Source organism: Mustelus asterias, chromosome 8, assembly GCF_964213995.1.
Source record: "Mustelus asterias chromosome 8, sMusAst1.hap1.1, whole genome shotgun sequence".
Taxonomy (NCBI): domain Eukaryota; kingdom Metazoa; phylum Chordata; class Chondrichthyes; order Carcharhiniformes; family Triakidae; genus Mustelus; species Mustelus asterias.
The window spans coordinates 23,314,896-23,333,778 of record NC_135808.1 but is presented as its reverse complement, the minus strand read 5'-3'; the positions used below and the strand labels follow the sequence as shown (position 1 = coordinate 23,333,778).

General features: G+C 45.5%; 1 protein-coding gene across 1 annotated transcript in view; it reads left to right on the top strand.

Annotated features, from left to right (window-relative positions):
• The window catches only part of LOC144496921 (class I histocompatibility antigen, F10 alpha chain-like), a 37,229-nt gene extending 25,541 nt beyond the window's left edge, over positions 1-11,688 (top strand). Inside the window, exons 5-8 of the mRNA XM_078217541.1 lie at positions 4,255-4,359; positions 4,769-4,801; positions 4,992-5,039; positions 10,189-11,688. Of these exons, the coding sequence (XP_078073667.1) occupies positions 4,255-4,359; positions 4,769-4,801; positions 4,992-5,038 (185 nt within the window). The 3' untranslated portion in view covers position 5,039; positions 10,189-11,688. The remainder of the gene's footprint in view (positions 1-4,254; positions 4,360-4,768; positions 4,802-4,991; positions 5,040-10,188) is intronic.
• Positions 11,689-18,883: the final 7,195 nt, after the last annotated feature.

The following is an 18,883-nucleotide window of genomic DNA, read 5'->3' as shown; positions in this document are numbered from 1 at the left end:
TCTCATTATGTTCGCTGTTGGCCTCTTGGGGTTTGTGGAAGAACTCCCGCAGCCTCAGTCGCCTGATGAATTCCTCTGTGTCTGCTGCGAGACTGATGGGGTCTATTTTGGTAGTGGGGCAAAAGTTGAGCCCTTGGCTGAGAACTTCGATTTCATCTGGCTGAAGTGTGTAGTCCGATAGGTTGACAATGGACTTTCCTGCAGTGGCACTGTTTTCTACTGTGGTACCGGGGGAGGCTTGGTTGCTGCTGGTGGTGATGCCGAGTTTCTCAAGTTTCCTGTTCTTGGTGTGCATGTAGATGGTGTAGTTCCTTTGTCTCATCTGCTTGGCAGAGTTTCGCAGCTGGTCTGCGTCCTGAGCGCAAGCTGAGACTATGGATTTGATCTTGGTTTCCAGGCTGCGGCGTTTGCTGGAGAGTTGGTGTATGAGGTGTTTGAGGAGGGTGAGAGAGGTGCGACGGCACAGTCTCTCAGCGTAGTCCGTGTTAAAGGTTGACCTGAGTGGGTTCGTGATCCGTAGTCCTTTCGGTATCTTGTCTGCTTTCTTGCATGTTTGTAGAAACTTGATGTCTGTGTCGATATGCGTGATCTTCTTGGAGATCCTCTCCACTTGGATAGAGGATAGACAGGGCCCAGTATCTCCAAGAAACAATACTTTTCACTGTATACCAATACATGTGACAATAAATCAAATATTACAGTAGGACAGGACCCAGTGCATCCTGGAAGTTTATGTCAGTCAGATTAAGATCAATATTCAGAAAAATAATGGAATTCCTTCTATTGGAGACAATTCATGAAAATCTAGAATCAAATCCTATAACAATGAATATTCAGCACAGATTTTGAAATGGAAAATCTTGTTTTCCTCCACTAAGTGGATTTTTAGAACATAGAACAGTACAGCACAGAACAGGCCCTTCGGCCCACGATGTTGTGCCGAGCTTTATCTGAAACCAAGATCAAGCTATCCCACTCCCTATCATTCTGGTGTGCTCCATGTGCCTATCCAATAACCGCTTAAATGTTCCTAAAGTGTCTGACTCCATTATCACTGCAGGCAGTCCATTCCACACCCCAACCACTCTCTGCGTGAAGAACCTACCTCTGATATCCTTCCTATATCTCCCACCATGAACCCTATAGTTATGCCCCCTTGTAATAGCTCCATCCACCCAAGGAAATAGTATTTGAACGTTCACTCTATCTATCCCCTTCATCATTTTATAAACCTCTATTAAGTCTCCCCTCAGCCTCCTCCGCTCCAGAGAGAACAGCCCTAGCTCCCTCAACCTTTCCTCATAAGATCTACCCTCCAAACCAGGCAGCATCCTGGTAAATCTCCTCTGCACTCTTTCCAGCGCTTCCACATCCAGGTGACCAGAACTGCACACAATTGAGGATGTAACAGAGGGAATAGACAATGGTAATGTAATAGATATAATATCATATAATTTTTCAAATGTAATAGAAAAGGGTGTTCGTGATGGACTGATTGACAAGGTCAAAGCATGTGGAGTTAGGGGATGAGTGACAGAATGGATCACTCACTGACTTTTGGACAGAAAGCAGAGAGTGTGAGTAAAGGGAGTTATTCGGAGTGACAGAAAGTGGAAAATGTGTTTTTTTAAATTCATTCGTGGGACATGGGTGTCGCTGGGTGACCAGCATTTATTGCCGATGCCTCGTTGCCCTTGAGAAGGTGGTGGTGACAATGCTGTTAGGGAGGGAATTCTAGTATTTTGACCCAGTGACCTCGAAGGAACGGTGATATATTTGCAAGTCAGGATGGTGAGTGGCTTGGAGGGGAACTTGCAGGTGGTGATCTTCCCATTTATCTGCTGTCCTTGTCCTTCTAGATGGAAGTGATTGTGTGTTTGGAAGGTGCTGTCTCAGGATCATCAGTGAATTGCTGCAGTGCATCTTGTAGATAGTACACACTGCTGCTACTGAGCGTCGGTGGGAGACAGATTGAATATTTATAGATGTGGTGCCAATCAAGCGGGCTGCTTTGTCCTGGATGGTTTCGAGCTTCTTGAGTGTTGTTGGAGCTGCACCCATCCAGGCAAGAGGGGAGTATTCCATCACGAATGTTATTTGCCACTTGTCAGCCCAAGCCTGGATATTGTCCAGATCTTGCTGCATTTGAACATGGACTGCTTCAGTATCTGAGGAGTCGTGAATGGTGCTGAACATTGTGCAATCATCGGCGAACATCCCCACTTCCGACCTATTGATGGAGGGAAGGTCATTGATGAAGCAGCTGAAGATTATTGGGCCGAGGACACTACCTGAGGGACTCCTGCAGAGATGTCGTGGAGCTGAGGTGACTGACCCTCCACAACCACAACCATCTTCCTATGTACCAGGTCTGACTCCAACCAGCGGAGAGTTTGCCCCTTGATACCCACTGATTCCAGTTTTGCTAGGGCTCCTTGATCCACACTCGGTCAAATTTGGCCTGGATGTCAAGGGCTGTCACTCTCACCTCACCTCTGGAATTCAGCTCTTTTGTCCATGTTTGAACCAAGGCTGCAATGAGGTCAGGAGCTGAGTGACCCTGGCAAAACCTAAACTGGGCGTCGCTGAGCAGGTGCTGTATGATAGCACTGTCGATGACCCCTTCCATCACTTTACTGGTGATCGATAGTAGACTGATTGGGCGGTAATTGGCCGGGTTGGATTTGTCCTGCTTTTTGTGTACAGGGCATAACCTGGGCAATTTTCCACATTGTTGGGTAGATGCCAGTGTTGTAACTGTACTGGAAGAGCTTGGCTTGGGGGTCGGCAAGTTGTGGAGCACAAGTCTTCAATGCTATTGGTGGAATGTTATCAGGGCCCATTGCCTTTGCAGTATCCAGTGCCTCCAACCGTTTCTTGATATCACGTGAAGTGAATCGAATGATCTGGAGACTGGTATCTGAGATGCTGGGGACCACTGGAGGAGGCCGAGATGGATCATCCACTCGGCACTTCAGGCTGAAGATTGCTGTGAATACTTCGGCTTTATCTTTTGCACTGATGTGCTGGGTTCCTCCATCATTCCACAAGGATCAGTGTTGAGATCACTGCTATTCACAACTTACACTCCATAACTTGGATATTGGAATCAAAAATACAATTTCTTAATTTGCAGATAACACCAAATTGGGGGAATTATTTGATTTTGAGGAGAACTGGAATAAATTAATAGGACATGAATAAACTTCAGCAAATAGTTGGTGAATAAAGTTCAGCACAGATAAACGTGAGGTATTTTTCAGTTAACGATGAATAGGGAGGGTTGAGGAACAAAGGGATCTTGATGGACAAATACACCAATCAGTAAACATAGAGTTACAGGTTAGACAATAAACAAAATACAATCGAAAACCAGGTTTGATTTCTCGAGGAATAGAATTGTAAAGCAGGGACGTTATTGCCAAACCTTGGTTAGACCACATTTAAAGACCGTGTGCAGTTCCGGTCACCATTTCATACAAAGGATATAGAGTCAGGGGAGAGAGTGGAGAGAAGATTTACAGAGATGATTCCAGAAATAAGTAGGTGGACATCTCAGGAAAGGATTGACTGGCTGGGTCTCTGCTCTCGGGAAAACAGAAGGCTGAGGGTTGATTGAATCGAGGAGTTTAAAATTATGAAAGGTTTTTTATCGAGCGGACACATCGAGAGTGTTCCTCTTGTGGGAAGAGCATATCCAGTGGCCATCAATACAAGAAACCCAATGGGGAATTCATGAGAAACTTCTTCACCCAAAGAGTGATGAGAATGTGGAGCTCGCTGCCACAGGGAGTGGCTGAACTGAACAGTATAGTTTAAGGGGAGGATAGACAAGCAAATGAGGGAGAGGGGAATAGAGTTGAAATGGTCGAATTAGATGAGAAAAAAAGATGGGAGGAGGCTCAAGTAGAACATTAACACCACTATCAACTGGATGGGCCGAATGGCCGGTTTCTGTGTCGTATATCCTGTGTTTCCTGATTCACTCTCTCCCTCTGATTCACTCTCTCATTTCTCTTTCTTCCTCTCTCATTCTCACTCTTACATTTCTCTTTCTTTCTCCCTGATTCACTCTCTCATTCTCACTCTCTGACCTTTTTCTATCTCTCATTCACTCCCTCATTCACTCTTAGATGCTAGCCCTCTCTCTCTCTCTCTCATTCTCTCCCACTCTCTCCCATTCTCTCACTCTGATTCTCACTTTTCCCTCTCCCTGATTCACTCAGTCTCTCTGATTCTCTCTCTCTCTAACAGAACCAAAGTCTCGCTCCCAGGTTGCTCTTACTGTCGGGATTGTGGTCGGGGTCCTCGTGCTCATCGCTCTCATCATTGTGGCTGTTGTCATCTACAACAAGAAAGGTAGGAATTGGAGGGAAAATAGCAGCTCCTCACTGGGGGGAGGGATTGTGGGAGAGTATTCCAGGGTGGGGGTGGCTCAGGCTGTGGGTCTCAGGTTGGTGTGGGGGGGGTCACAGAGTGGGTGGAAGAGCCCCAGGGTTGGGATAGGGAGGATAAGGGGCTCAAGATAAAGGGAGAGTGTCTGAGAATTGTGGGAAGGGTCTCAGATTGCGGATGGAGTTCAGGATATCTGTGAGGGGCTCAGGTCAGAGTGAGGGTCCAGGGTCAGGGTGGGAGTGAGGGTCCCGGTCAGGCTGAGAGTGAGGATTTCAGAATTGTGTTGTCGGGGCTCAGTGCGAGCGAGAGTTCCAGCCTCTGTCTCTGATTTTCTCTCAGTCTCGTCACTCACTGAACATTCCATGTTTTACAGGGAGAGGGAAGAACGACTACAATCCTACAAATAGTAAGCTGATCATCAAACACCGTGTGTGTGTGTGTGTGTGTGTGTGTGTATTTCTGTGTGTCACCGTCAGTATGTGTGTGAGAACCTCTTTCTTTCTCTGTGTCTCTCTTTGTCTCTCTCATTCTCAAATCCACAGTCTCTGTCTCTGTGGAAATGAACATTTTTAAAAAACCTCTCCTTCCTTTAACAGCTTCTGATGGTGGGGATTCCTCATCCAGCTCCTCATCGCGTTCCTGAGGTATGAACTGTGTTGATAAATATTGGGAGCTGATCCTTCTAACTGGGATATTCCTGCTGGATTTAACTGTACAATCTGGTGGGTGGGATGTGAGCTCAGTGTCTGTCTCTCGCTGTATCGTCACTAAAGAGCAGCTCATCCAATCCAACACTGAGTTTTGAGACTGGCCTTCTGGAGACGGCTGCTCCTGTACAGTCTGAGGGTGGAGACATTGTGGGTGTTGAGGTGTCGAGACATCCGGAAACATCTCACCCTGGACAGCCTCCGCTAAGCTGCTCAATTTCCTTAAGGAAGTCAGAATTCCCAGAGTTTTCCCTGAAGTTGGCCACTGGGGTCTGTCATTCCCACAGGATTTAACATCAGTCGTGTTTTGTGATGAGTCTGATCATTTTCTGAATGTTTGGGGTGTGGAGTAGAACTTATAAGCTTTGCTGGTGTTTGGGGGTCTGATGGGTTTAGCTGGTGTTTGGGGCTCTGAGGGACTTGCTGGTGTTTGGGGGTCTGATGGGTTTTGCTGGTGTTTGGGGTCTGATGGGTTTTGCTGGTGTTTGGAGGTCTGATGGATTTAGCTGGTGATGATGCTTCTTGATGGAACCTACAAGGCAAAGGCCAGGCTTGTGGCAAGGGGATCTGAAGAAAATTTAGGAGACCAGGATGTCAGGGTGTATTCACCCATGGCAGGAAAGGGTATTTTAAAGATCATCTTGGCTGTTAGCTACAAAGGCCTGGGAATGCAAATCTATCGATATTAAAGCTACCTTTTTGCAGGGGCATCAGCTTCAGAGGCATTTTTCTCCATCCTAAAGAGGCAGCTAACACAGAATGGGTATCCTGGAAGTTAAATAAATGTGGATATGGACTAAATGATGCATCTAGAGTTTGGTACTTTTTGGTAAGGTCGGAGTTTTGTTAAAGTTAGGCTGTTGCCAGTTGAAACCAGATCCTGGCACCATGAAGGAAAACATTCTGGTCTCTTTGTGATGCACACCGATGATTTTTTGTGGAGTGGTAGCAGTGATTTTGAAATCATTGTGATTTCTGGGCTGAGGAAGGAATTCAGGATTGGAAGTCCGGCTTCAGGGGCTTTCAAATATATTGGGCTGGAAATTGGACAGATGAGTCAGGTGTCACTTTACGTCAGCAATCTTATTTGGAGAGTCTCAGCCCAGGAGCAATTATTCACGTTCGGGCTTCACAAAAGGACGCAGTGGTTTTTAAAATGGAAAAGGAGGGACAGCAAAGTTTGATTGGTGAACTGAATTGGCTCGGCAGACCAGACTGGACGGTAATTTTGATGTCCTCGGGTGGAAGACATAATGAGAGCAAACAAAATGTTGGTCAAACTAAAAATGTAGGAGTGTGTTTTGAGGTTCCCTTTTTTGGGTGATCTTAGGCACCTGAAACTCACAGTTTATAATAATGCATCCTACGCCAATTTGCGTGATGGGTTTTCAAGTGCAGGAGGTTTTACAATCTTTCTTGGGGGAAAATGGTAAATGTTGCCTTCTTGTATGGGAAACAAAGAAAATAAGGAGAGTGGTAAAGAGCACATTGGCCGCTGAGACATTGCGCCGTGTAGAGGCAGTGGATATGGCTTCTTTCATATCCCAGATACTGACAGAGATTTTGGGGTTAGAGGATTTAGGTAAAATACCCATTTGAGTGTCACATTGACAATAAGCACTTTGGGGAAGTTTGCACTCCACAAAGAGTGTAAATGAGAAAAAGTTACGAATAGACATAGCTTAAGGCAAATGTTGGACAATGATGAAATATCAAAAGATAAAAAGGTTGATAGTAGTTATCAATTCTCCGATTGCTTTAGAAAAAGAGGGGCAAGTTCAAAGAAACCTTTGGACATTGTCAAAGAAGGTCATATCTTTGTATAAATTTAAAAAATGGGGATGTGGTAATACAATGTTCTTTGTGTTTTCTGTCGAGGAAGGGGACTGTGTTCGGAAAGGCTAACTGCAACCTTCTACTTTAGACCAGATTTGTATGTTAATTGTTTAATAGACTTGCCGGGATATATAAAGGGGTTACAGGTGGCACTGGGTGTTGGGGATGTATGTGGAGTTGTAAAAGAGAATAAAGTGAGTTTGTGAAGAAGTGGGACTTGCATCATCTTTTATTACTGGACTGCAACTGAGAGGCTGAACAGACTGATGCATTTTGTTGGTGTTTGGGGCTCTGATGGGTTTAGCTGGTGATTGGGGATCTGATGGGTTTAGCTGGTGTTTGGGGGTCTGATGGGTTTTGCTGGTGTTTGTGGAATTGATGGGTTTTGCTGGTGTTTGGGGTCTGATGAGTTTTGCTGGTGTTTGGGGCTCTGATGGGTTTAGCTGGTGTTTGGGGGTCTGGTGGGTTTTGCTGATGTTTAGGGTCTGATGGGTTTTGCTGGTGTTTGTGGAATTGATGGGTTTTGCTGGTGTTTGGGGCTCTGATGGGTTTTGCTGGTGTTTGTGGATTTGATGGGCTTTGCTGGTGTTTTGGGCTCTGATGGGTTTTGCTGGTGTTCGGGGCTCTGATGGGTTTTTCTGGTGTTTGGGACTTTGATGGGTTTAGCTGGTGTTTGGGGTCTGATGTTTTTAGCTGGTGTTTGGGGTCTGATGTTTTTAGCTGGTGTTTGGGGTCTGATGGGTTTAGCTGGTGTTTGGGGTCTGATGGGTTTCGCTGGTGTTTGGGGCTCTGATGGATTTAGCTGGTGTTGTGTGGGTAGAATGTTGAATGGTCGAAAATTTATGATCGACAGTGAGGCCATTCAGCCCATCGTAATGAAGAGCTCTCCAGCCTAATCTCACCTTCCTGTACTCGGTCTGTAGCTCTGTTGATCACAGCTCTTCAACTCGACATCCAAGAATTGATTCAATGTGGTGAGAGTTTCTGCCTCTACCATCCTTTCAGACAGTGGGTCCCAGGTCTCTACCACCCTCTGGGTGAAAAACTCTTTCCTCATTTCCCCCCTGATCTTTCTAACATTACTTTAAATCTGTGCCCCTGGTTTTTTGATCCTCTGCTAAGGTAAACGTGTCATCTCTATTTACCATGGCTCCTCATAATTATATCCACCCCAATTAAATCTCCCCTCGGCCTCCTCTATTCTACAGAATCCTATTCCAGCCTATCCGCTCTTTCCTCACAGTGAACATTCTCCAGTCCTGTCCACATGAAACAATCTCCTCTACATTCTCTCCAATACAATCACATCTTTTGTGTAATGTGCCGACCAGACTGTCTGCAATGCTTCAGCTGTCGTCTGTCTGGTGTTGTTTGCAGTTCGAGCAAAACCACTCTGTTCTGTGCCTTTGCTAATAAAGGAGAGTATGTTATATACCTTCCTAAACATGTTATTAACCTGTCCTGACCTGATACCTGTCCCTGTCTGTGGACATACACTCCTGGATCCCTCTGTTCCTCCACATTACTCATTATCCTCCCATTTATTGGGGATTCCCTTTGCCTTGTTAATCCTCCCAAAATCCATCACCTCTCAGTGCTCCGGATTGAATTCCATTTTCCACTGTTCTTCCCAACTGCCCAGACCATCTCTATCTTCCTGCGGTCTGAAGTTTTCCTCCTCATTGTCACCCACATCGGCAATATTTGTACATCTCCAAACTTCGTTATCATTCCCCCTACATTTGAACCTAATTCGTTAATATAAACTACAAAAAGCAAAGGCGTGAGTTCTGGGTCCTTTGAAACTCCCACAGCCTTGCAGTCACTAAAACCCCTTAACCCTTTGCTTCCTGCCACTGAGCTATTTGAGGTCTGATTTGCCAATGTGTGTTGGATCTCAATGATTTTTACATTTCTGACCAGCTCGCCATGTGGGACCTTGTCTAAAGCATTATTAAAATCTCTCTGACCACGTCCACCCCACTGCCCTCATCAACCCTCCTTCTTACCTCTTCCAAATTTTAGTTCAGTTTAGTCTAAATGAAGGTGTGCACCGTTCCTCAAAATTGATTCCAATAATTTTTCCAACACCGAAGTTACACTAACTGGTGTATAATTACTCAGGTTACCTTTTATTCCCTTTTCAATCCATGGTGTAATGTTGGCAGTCCTTTAATCTCCTTCCACACTCCTGTAGCCCGGGAGGGATGATTCTGATGATCAGAGCCTCTTGAATGTCCTCCCTTGCTTCTTTTAACCAGGAGATTTATCGACTTTCAAAACTCTAAAATCTGTTAATCCATCCTCTGGTACAATGTTTTTCTGATGCAGTAATTCACACTCTTCTTCTTTAAGTGCAATGGCAGCATTGCTCACTGTTTCCCAAAGACAGCGGCAATGTATTTCATAGAAACCATAGAAACCCTACAGTGCAGAAAGGGGCCATTGGGCCCATCGAGTCTGCACCGACTACAATCCCACCAAAGGCCCTACCCCCATATCCCTACATATTTACCCGCTAATCCCTCTAACCTACACATCTCTGGACACTAAGGGGCAATTTTAGCATGGCCAATCGACCTAACCCGCACATCTTTGGACTGTGGGAGGAAACCGGAGCACCCAGAGGAAACCCACGCAGACACGAGGAGAATGTGCAAACTCCACACAGACAGTGACCCAAGCCCGGAATCGAACCCAGGTCCCTGGAGCTGTGAAGCTGCAGTGCTAACCACTGTGCTACCGTGCCACCCATAATTTCAGATTTTATTAATTGAATTCACATCCCACCAGCTGCCGTTCTGGGATTTGAACCCATGTCCTCCAATAACATTATTCCAGGCCTCAGGAATACTAACCCAGCAATATCACCACTACGCCACTGTTGCCTTCACAATCTCACCACATTCTCCACCCTCTCACATGGACAATCTTATTGGTCTCCAACAGACTCTACCCTTTCCTTCTCCTTTTCTCTTCATGTACTTAGAGAACATCCTTGGAGGTTTCTTGATATTTTCTTGGCAGCATTTTTCATGCTCTCACTTTACTTTCCTGGTTTCTCTTTTAATTTCACCCCTACACTCTCTGTACGATTCCAGGTTTCTGCAGTATTAGGTGTTAGGGGTCTGATGGATTTTGCTTCTGGTATATGTGGGAGTTGGGTGGATCTGAGGGGTTTTGTTGGGGGTGTTCCACTTCTGCTGGGATTGCCTCACTCTATAGCAATGTATTTCTTTCTCATCCTCAGTGTCCGGTTTGTAATCCAGGGACACCAGCCCCGAGATCAGCGGCAGAGAGGATGAGAGAATCTGGGAAGATTTAATTGAAATGACAGCGACTGACTGATTTAAACACTGCATATGTGACTCTCTGTGAACGGAACTGTGGCAATAGTTTGTCAGGAATTGCTCTATCTGGAGCTGCACTTTTGAAGCTGTTCTGACCTGACCTGTTTACCCTGCACAGATTCTGGAGTAAGAAGTCTCACAACACCAAGTTAAAGTCCAAGAGGTTTATTTGGGATCACGAGCTTTTGTATCGCTGCTCCTTCTTCAGGCGATTCATTGTTTACCCTGCACTGATTCTAGAGGTTATGGGTTGTCAGGCATTGCTCTATCAGGAGCTGCACTGTTTAAGCTATTCTGATCTGCCTTGTTTACCCTGTGCAGATTCTAGAGGTGATGGGCTCTCAGGCATTGCTCTATCTGGAGTTACATTGTTTAAGCTACTCTGATCTGCCCTGTGTTGTGGGGCTTTTTGGTGATCAGCCTTTTCAAGTTGTTACAACTTTTTTCCCTTGATGTAGCCAAACCAAATCAGACATCTGTTCGATATGCGAGCTATATAGCAAGGATCCCAGAAATGCAGCCAGAGTACAGAATTCAGAATTGCACAAGCAGTTATACTTGCAGACACGATTACAAGTAACTAACATACCAATCAAGGTATGGGAGCTATCTCTATCCACTCACAATTATTGATTCAGGTTACAACATGCATATGATACAAATGTTAAACACCAATCACCACCGTTGCATGCCTGTTTAACTATGTGACACTACTGTGCCTTTCAGAAATGTATTATTTAAATCATGTTTTCTGCAGTTTGTCGGCAGCTGTTTTTTTTCATTGTTGCCAACTTTTGTGCTTAGGTGTCCTTTTATTGCTGCCTAAATGGTTTAAATGGGGTTTTGTTTATTCTTAATCTGGGCCTACTGTGATGTCCTGGAGCTTTACGAGTTTGCAACCCTTTTCAATTGTTAGAGGGAAGAATGATTGATAGGTCAGGTGACAAGTGGTTTGGGCTGCTGGCTGCTTTTTTAGTTGGAAGGTGTTTGGACTTCAGACTGAAAGGCGGTATTTCCGTGCCTCTCTCCCTGTTATTAGAAATTCTGCTTTGTTGGAAGCAGTTTTTCTTGCCTTCCTGGAGTGAAAACCTTGCTGTCAGTGGTTTGCTGGTTAATAGCTAGAGGCCAGCAGTGGCTTTATCTCTACCTCAACGTCTGCTGGAAGTTACAAGGCTGAGACGCCAGAGTTTCAATTCTATCCAAAGGACTAATTCACAGCAGGCATTGCTGAGCTGCAAAACCGCGTGAGTATTCTTATTTTCTGTGCTAAACCTGAGGCAGGTGTATGTTTATAAGGATGTTTGTTGTATTGGAACAGTGTATTTCGTTGTTAAGGTTTATACAATATCATGGTTATGTTTTTTCTTGTTTGTAATAGTAAAGGTTATTGCACATTTTCATTCTATTTGTTAACTGTATTCTTAAAGAAACTTTGTTTGATTAAAGCTCCCTAGTGGGTCATTTAAATCATAGCTGAAGTGAAACATCTCATGCTTCCCCCAGCCAAATTCAAAGTGTAAAACTTATGGTTCAGGCTGACTTCATAAAATACCTTGGAGTTTCTGACCTGGATTATAACAATTATAATATCCAATTAGCATGAAGATTTAATCATGTTAGCTGACCTAATAGAGGTGGCACAGTGGGGCAGCACGGTGGCACAGTGGTTAGCACTGCTGCCTCACTACACCCGAGCCAGGGTTCAATTCCGGCCTCGGGTCACTGTCTGTGTGGAGTTTGCACATTCTCCCTGTGCCTGTGTGGGTTTCCTCCGGGTGCTCCGGTTTCCGCCCACAGTCCAAAGATGTGCGGGTTAGGTTGATTGACCATGATAAATTGACCCTAATGTCAGGGGGATTAGCAGGATAAATATGTGGTGTGACAGGAATAGGGCCTGGTGGGATTGTGGTCGGTGCAGACTCGATGGGCCAAATGGCCTCCTTCTGCACTGTAAGGATTCTATGATTCTATGAATTCATGTTGTTACAAGTTATCTGTAACATCCTAGCTTGAGTCTGGGTTTGTAGATATCAAATACCTCTCCCATGTCCAGATGTCTAATTGAATGAACTCTTTCAGTCTAATAGCCTTTGTTAATAAATGAACCTCTATTCTAGGCTTTCCTTCCTTGTGTCTTGGCCTTGACGCTTATCTGGGAAGCTTTAATAGAGGCCAGTGGTTTCCCTCATAGCAGCTTCTGTATGATCATTAACACTTTCACTCTGTTGATCCTGTCGAGGGAGGTGATCTTCCCTTTGTGCCCCACTGGCTGATGGTCGGGGTGAGTCGGTAATATCGTGAGCAAGTCGAGAAATCAGGTTCACGCCCGATTTCTCCCCTGTTGCGATCTTACCCACACCAGACATCCGGCGAGGTCAGCCTCGCATCCATTTCCGGGGCAAGGCTGAATAAATCATTTAAATAAAATTTACATATCTTTTGCATTGAATTCATGAGCCTGGGACGTTATCGTCTGGGTTCACTTTCCTCTGTGGCCTCACCGGGAGAGATTCTCTCCAGCGAGAATCACAGCTGGCCCCCACCAATGGGGACCAGATGTAATGGCCTCACTGGTAGAAATAGAGGCCTTGTGGCTCCCCGCCAGCAGTAGCTGGCAGGGAGGGTGCCCCTTGGGCAGTGCCAGTCTGGCACCCTGGCACTGCCAACTGGGCATCAGAAGGTGGGGCCTGAGGGGGCAGGGCTTATTGTGGATAGGGCCAGACCAAGCGTCCAAATGATGATGCTGGTGGGGTGGGTTGGAGGGGTGGGGGGAGGGGAGGAGCTACTGTGTCACAGCGATCAGTGGGGGAGGGAGTGGCATGCACCGGGCTGGCCATGGTGGGGGGAGGGCAGGGGGTGGTTTGGGCTGGCTATTGTGGTGGGAAGAGGCATCACGAGGTCGATCTGTCCGAGGAGGTTGGGGGGGAGGGGGGAATTGCTAGAGTAGATCGGTCCAAGCAGGCGAGAGGGTCACAATAGGCCACTGGTCCCGACAGTAGCTGGGGACGGGGTGCTGTGTTTGGGCCAGAGAGGCTGGCTGAGAACAGCAGAGGCTGAGTGACAGTCCTCTCTGCTCTCACAGCAGAGGGACCTTTGCAAGGTCAGGAATGCACATCAAGCGGTGGTAACAGACGGTGATGGGAACATTTAGTGAATATGTGTGCATGGACTTTAGAAAAAAAATCACCTCATAGTATTATTAGTGAAGATTAAATCAGTTCTTTGCACATCTCTTTAGCTGGATCACAATGATCTTTTGCCATTCCAGCCTCTCATTCCAGATTAAAATCTGGAAGATGCAGGAAGGTGACCTTTGTGTTCCTATCCAGTTCCACCTCCCCAAGCAGTAATTCCTGATTTTGATAACCCACCACACATCAAGCTGTGTGATACATGCCCGGTACTTCCACATGGAGTTTGGGCTGCTGACAGTGTCGAGGTATTGTCACTGGATAGGAATCCAGAGACACAGGATAAAGCTCTGGGAATCTGGGTTGAATCCCATTATGGTAGAGGATGGAAATTGAACTCAATCAAAAATAAAGTCTAATGATGATCACGAAGCCATTGCCGACTGTTGTAAAAACCCATCTTGTTCACTAATGTCCTTGAAGGATGGAAATCTGCTGTCCTTACCTGGTCTGCCCTACATGTGACTCCAGACCCACAGCAATGTGGTTGTCTCTTAAATGCCTTTGGAAATGACCCAGCAGGATCGAGGTGAAGACTGTGCAATGTTCATGTACCCATTTCATCTGTATCACTGTAGCCTTGCCCCACTGCTGCATCCTCTTCGACAGAGCTGCCTTGGGGTTTGCAAATGGTTGGGGTGAGGGGGCGGGAGGTGGGGCGGGGGGGGGGGGGGGGCGGGGAAGCGGGATAGAGGGTGCTGAACAAAAGTTAAAGTTTCCAGTTTATTTATTAGTGTCACAAGTAGACTTACGTTAACGTTGCAATGAGGTTTACTGTGAAAATCCTCTGGCGCCTGTTCAGTTACACTGAGGGAGAATTTAGCATTTCCAGTGCACCTAAACAGCACAACTTTTGGAATGTGGGAGGAAACCAGAGCACCCGGAGAAAACCCACGCAGACACGGGGAGAACGTGCAGACTCGGCACAGACAGTTGCTCAAGCCGGAATTGAACCCAGGTCCCTGGCGCTGTGTGGCAGCAGTGCTAACCACTGTGCTGCCCAGACCCAGGAGATGGGGTGTCTGCTGGGTAGATCTCTCTAGATTTGGCCAAATAAGATGCTGTGTCCAATGCGGCCTGTGGATGTGTCCCTGTGCCGCCTGTTCAGAGTAGCGGTGTGGTCTGAGAAGCAAAAGCTGTGAGTTGAGTCTGATTGAGCGGTGCAGCCGTTGCGATTCAAGCTCCCAGTGGAGTTGGCTTCAGCAGGTGAAGAGTCGGTTTTGTGAATCCAGTGTTCTGTAGTTTGGTGGTGAAGCTTCCCAGTTTTCTTTTCAGGTGCATTCCTTGCTGACTTGCCTGAATTCCACAGTCAGGGAGAGAGAGAGATTTGAGATATACCTGTAAAATGGCCATTGCAGGGGTACTGTGGGTGTGCTTGCTGACTTTTACTTCTGTTTTCACCTTCCAACAATAGTTTTCACAGAAGATACACACCGACAGACAGCCCGGGGCAGCTGGGCTATTTAACTTACTTGAAGGCTGCTGGTTTTAGGTCAGAATTTGGCCTTTACTCGAAAACTGAACGTGCAAAAGATTTCCGAGTTAAATTTCCACTTGGAACCACATTCCCAAATTTACTCCTTTGCTCTCTGTCTCACTCAGACTGAAGCTTCTCCTCACTGATCGTATAGTTCCTCCTTCACACGTAACAGAATGACACTCATCCAATCACACTCGCATTCAGATCCTAACATTATTTCTGGGCAATGGGGAGGGGGGGAGTGGCAGGGAAGGGGAGACAGGGGTCCTGTTGTGGGGTCTTTGCTTACACCCCACTGCATGGTCCCATGGCCTTTCATAGTGACCAGCCTGTCAATTGTTATTTTATTCTAAACTATCATGGACAAGGTGTTGTGGGGTATTTCAAGATGACCGGTGCAATCTTAAACTATAGACAATACAAAACTCACGAGGCAGATATCTCTGTATAAAGACATAACATTTATTTAAAAGAAAAACAAGCAGCTGCCTGGAGACCACCAAAGGATTAAGTAGCTCTGTTGCAGAGTGACAAAACCTCTTCAATAGATCTGGCATATACAATCAAAAACAGATCAATTATAGTTTTTTTCTTATCAATCATTCCCACCTGACATTAAAATCAATTAAATTGTGTATGCACATAAATATAAATCTCTGTCAAGTACCTCAGCCAACTGCATTGTGCCTTCCAGAATAATGGTATCTCATTCATCCATTAAATCCGGACGCTAACTCTCTTCTTGGCTGAAGCTACTTCACTGTTGCCAGGTTACGATAGACACTACTGCAGAGGTGAAAGTGGATGTTCCCACCAACTCACTGCCAAGATGGCTAGACATGTGATCCCATGTCCAGGAACATATCTATTCTGTGTGGACAGTGACTGAACCTTATTCATAATATTGTTTGAGTTATGAAACTTTCTGATGTGAATTTTTCTAATTATTAGGTTCCCAGGCCTTTGGTTTTAAAATATTCGCCTTTACCATCATAACTTGCGGGAGCTCGCTTTGGCTGATGTGAATAATACATTTAAGATATCGGAATAGGGCCTATCAAAGGTGAAGGCGGGAAAATCAGTACGGAACCAGTAGAAATGGCAGAGGTGCTTAATGAGTATTTTGCCTCGGTTTTCTCAGAGGAGAAGGACATGGGTGGATGTACTGTGGGCCTGCGGTGGACTGAAAAGATTGAGTTTGTGGACTTCAACAAAGAGGTTATGCTGAAATCTTTGAATGGCATCAAGATAGATAAGTCGCCGGGTCTGGATGGGATGTACCCCAGGTTACTGTGGGAGGCGAGGGAAGAGATTGCAGAGCCTCTGGCGATGATCTTTGCGTCGTCGATGGAGATGGGAGCGGTGCCGGAGGATTGTGGATGTGGTTCCTATTTTCAAGAAGGGGAATAGAGATAGTCCAGGAAATTATCGACCGGTGAGTCTAACCTCAGTGGTTGGTAAGCTGATGGAGAAGATCCTGAGGGACAGGATTTATGAGCATTTAGAGAGGTTTAGTATGCTCAAGAATACTCAGATGCCTTTGTCAAAGGCAGATCGTTTCTTCCGAGCCTGGTGGAGTTCTTTGAAAATGTGACTAAACACATTGACGAAGGGAAAGCGGTAGATGTGGTTTATATGGATTTTAGCAAGGCGTTCGATAAGGTCCCCCATGCAAGGCTTCTCGAAAAAGTGAGAGGGCATGGGATTCAAGGGGCTGCTGCCCTGTGGATCCAGAACTGGCTTGCCCAAAGGAGGCAGAGAGTGGGTATAGATGGGTCTTTTTCTAATTGGAGGTCGGTCACCAGTGGTGTGCCCCAGGGATCTGTTCTGGGACCCTTGCCGTTTGTCATTTTCATAAATGACCTGGATGAGGAAGTGGAGGGATGGGTTGGTAAGTTTGCCGATGACACGAAGGTTGGTGGGGTTGTGAATAGTCTGGAGGGATGTCAGAAGTTACAGAGGGACATAGATAGGATGCAAGACTGGGTGGAGAAGTGGCAGATGGACTTCAACCCAGATAAATGCGTAGTGGTCCATTTTGGCAGGTCGAATGGGATGAAGGAGTACAATATGAAGGGAAAGACTTAGTACGGTAGAGGATCAGAAGGACGTTGGGGTCCGGGTCCATAGGACTCTAAAATTGGCCCCGCAGGTGGAGGAGGTGGTCAAGAAGGCATATGGTGTGCTGGCCTTTATCAATTGATGGATTGAGTTGAGGAGTCCGGTGATAATGATGCAGCTATATAAGACCCTCGTCAGACCCCACTTGGAGTACTGTGCTCAGTTCTGGTCACCTCATTACAGGAAGGATGTGGAAAAGATTGAAAGGGTGGAGAGGAGATTTACAAGGATGTTGTCTGGATTGAGTGGCATGCCTTATGAGGATAGGCTGAGGGAGCTCGGTCTTTTCTTCTTGGAGAGACGTAGGATGAGAGGAGACCTAATAGAGGTATATAAGAGGTTGAGAGGCATAGATCGGGTGGACTCTCAGAGGCTTTTTCCCAGGGTGGAAATGGCTGCTATGAGAGGACACAGGTTTAAGGTGCTGGGGGGTAGGTACAGGGGAAATGTTAGGGGGAAGCTTTTCACACAGGGTGGTGGGCGAGTGGAATCAGCTGCCGTCAGTGTTGGTGGAGGCAAACTCAATAGGGTCTTTTAAGAGACTCCTGGATGAGTACATGGGACTTAATAGGATGGAGGGTTATAGGTAGGCCTAAAAGGTAGGGATATGTTCAGCACAACTTGTGGGGCCGAAGGGCCTGTTTTGTGCTGTAGATTTTCTGTGTTTCTATGTTTCTATATGACTAAAATATCAATATATATGTTTTGAAATCATAACTACTTGTTTGATTCTGATTCTGCATTTACATATGTGTAAACGATTTTTGTTAGCTTGTTGTAAGAATCATTTAACTCTTTACTTGTGTTCTGTCTTTTGAGAGAACGCATTCTGTCTAAAAATCTTATGAGCTGGTTAGAAACCTTCCTCTATACAAGGGCACAAACATCACCAAGAGTAAGTCAGCAAATTACCAGTCTAAACTATTTTCCTTTCTGTGAAATATATCTCAATACCAGATTACACCCATGATGATGCTAATATGTGTGCAATGTGTATGTTTCCTAACACTACATCTCTCTCTCAATCACTCTCCTTGGACAAACATCCCATTATTTTCCATCCTACCTCAACAGGGAGCCCTGGATAATGTTGACAGTCAAATATAATTTTTTGACTTTGAATTTGATTTCTGGCACTAACATGTTTGCTCCTTATCTTCGGTGACATCTCATTACTTCAGCAGAAGATTAAATGATACATTTTTCAAATAATCTCAAATTGAGAAAGCCCCATGTATAGTTTACTTCTGAACATTCATAGAAAGGAGCAAAAGTGTATTTTAAATCCCAGCAAATTTCTCCTCAAGCATTTTAAAATATTAATTCACATGTGATGAATTTGTGAATTCCAATTTCTTCTGCCCCTTTTTCATGTTTCTTTAAGTGAGTGCAATGGGGCAGCACCAAGGACCCAGGTTCGATTCCCGGCTTGGGTCACTGCCTGTGTGGGTGGAGAGGAGATTTAGGATGAGAGGACACCTAATAGAGGTATATAAGAGGTTGAGACACGTTCTGTCCGTGTCTGTGTGGGTTTCCTCCCACAGTCCAAAAGATGTGCTGGTGAGGTGCATTGACCATGCTAAATTCTCCCTCAACAGGTGCCTGAGTGTAGCGACTCGGGGATTTTCACAGTAACTTAATTGCAGTGTTAATGTAAGCCGACTTGTGACACTGATAAAATACTTAAATAAAAACTCCATTGGATAGTGTGCTCAAGTCAAGATCTCCCATTCCCAAGCACTCTGTCTTGGCAAATCACAAATATCTTTGAAATATCAAAGTCTTTGTACAAATTGGTATCTG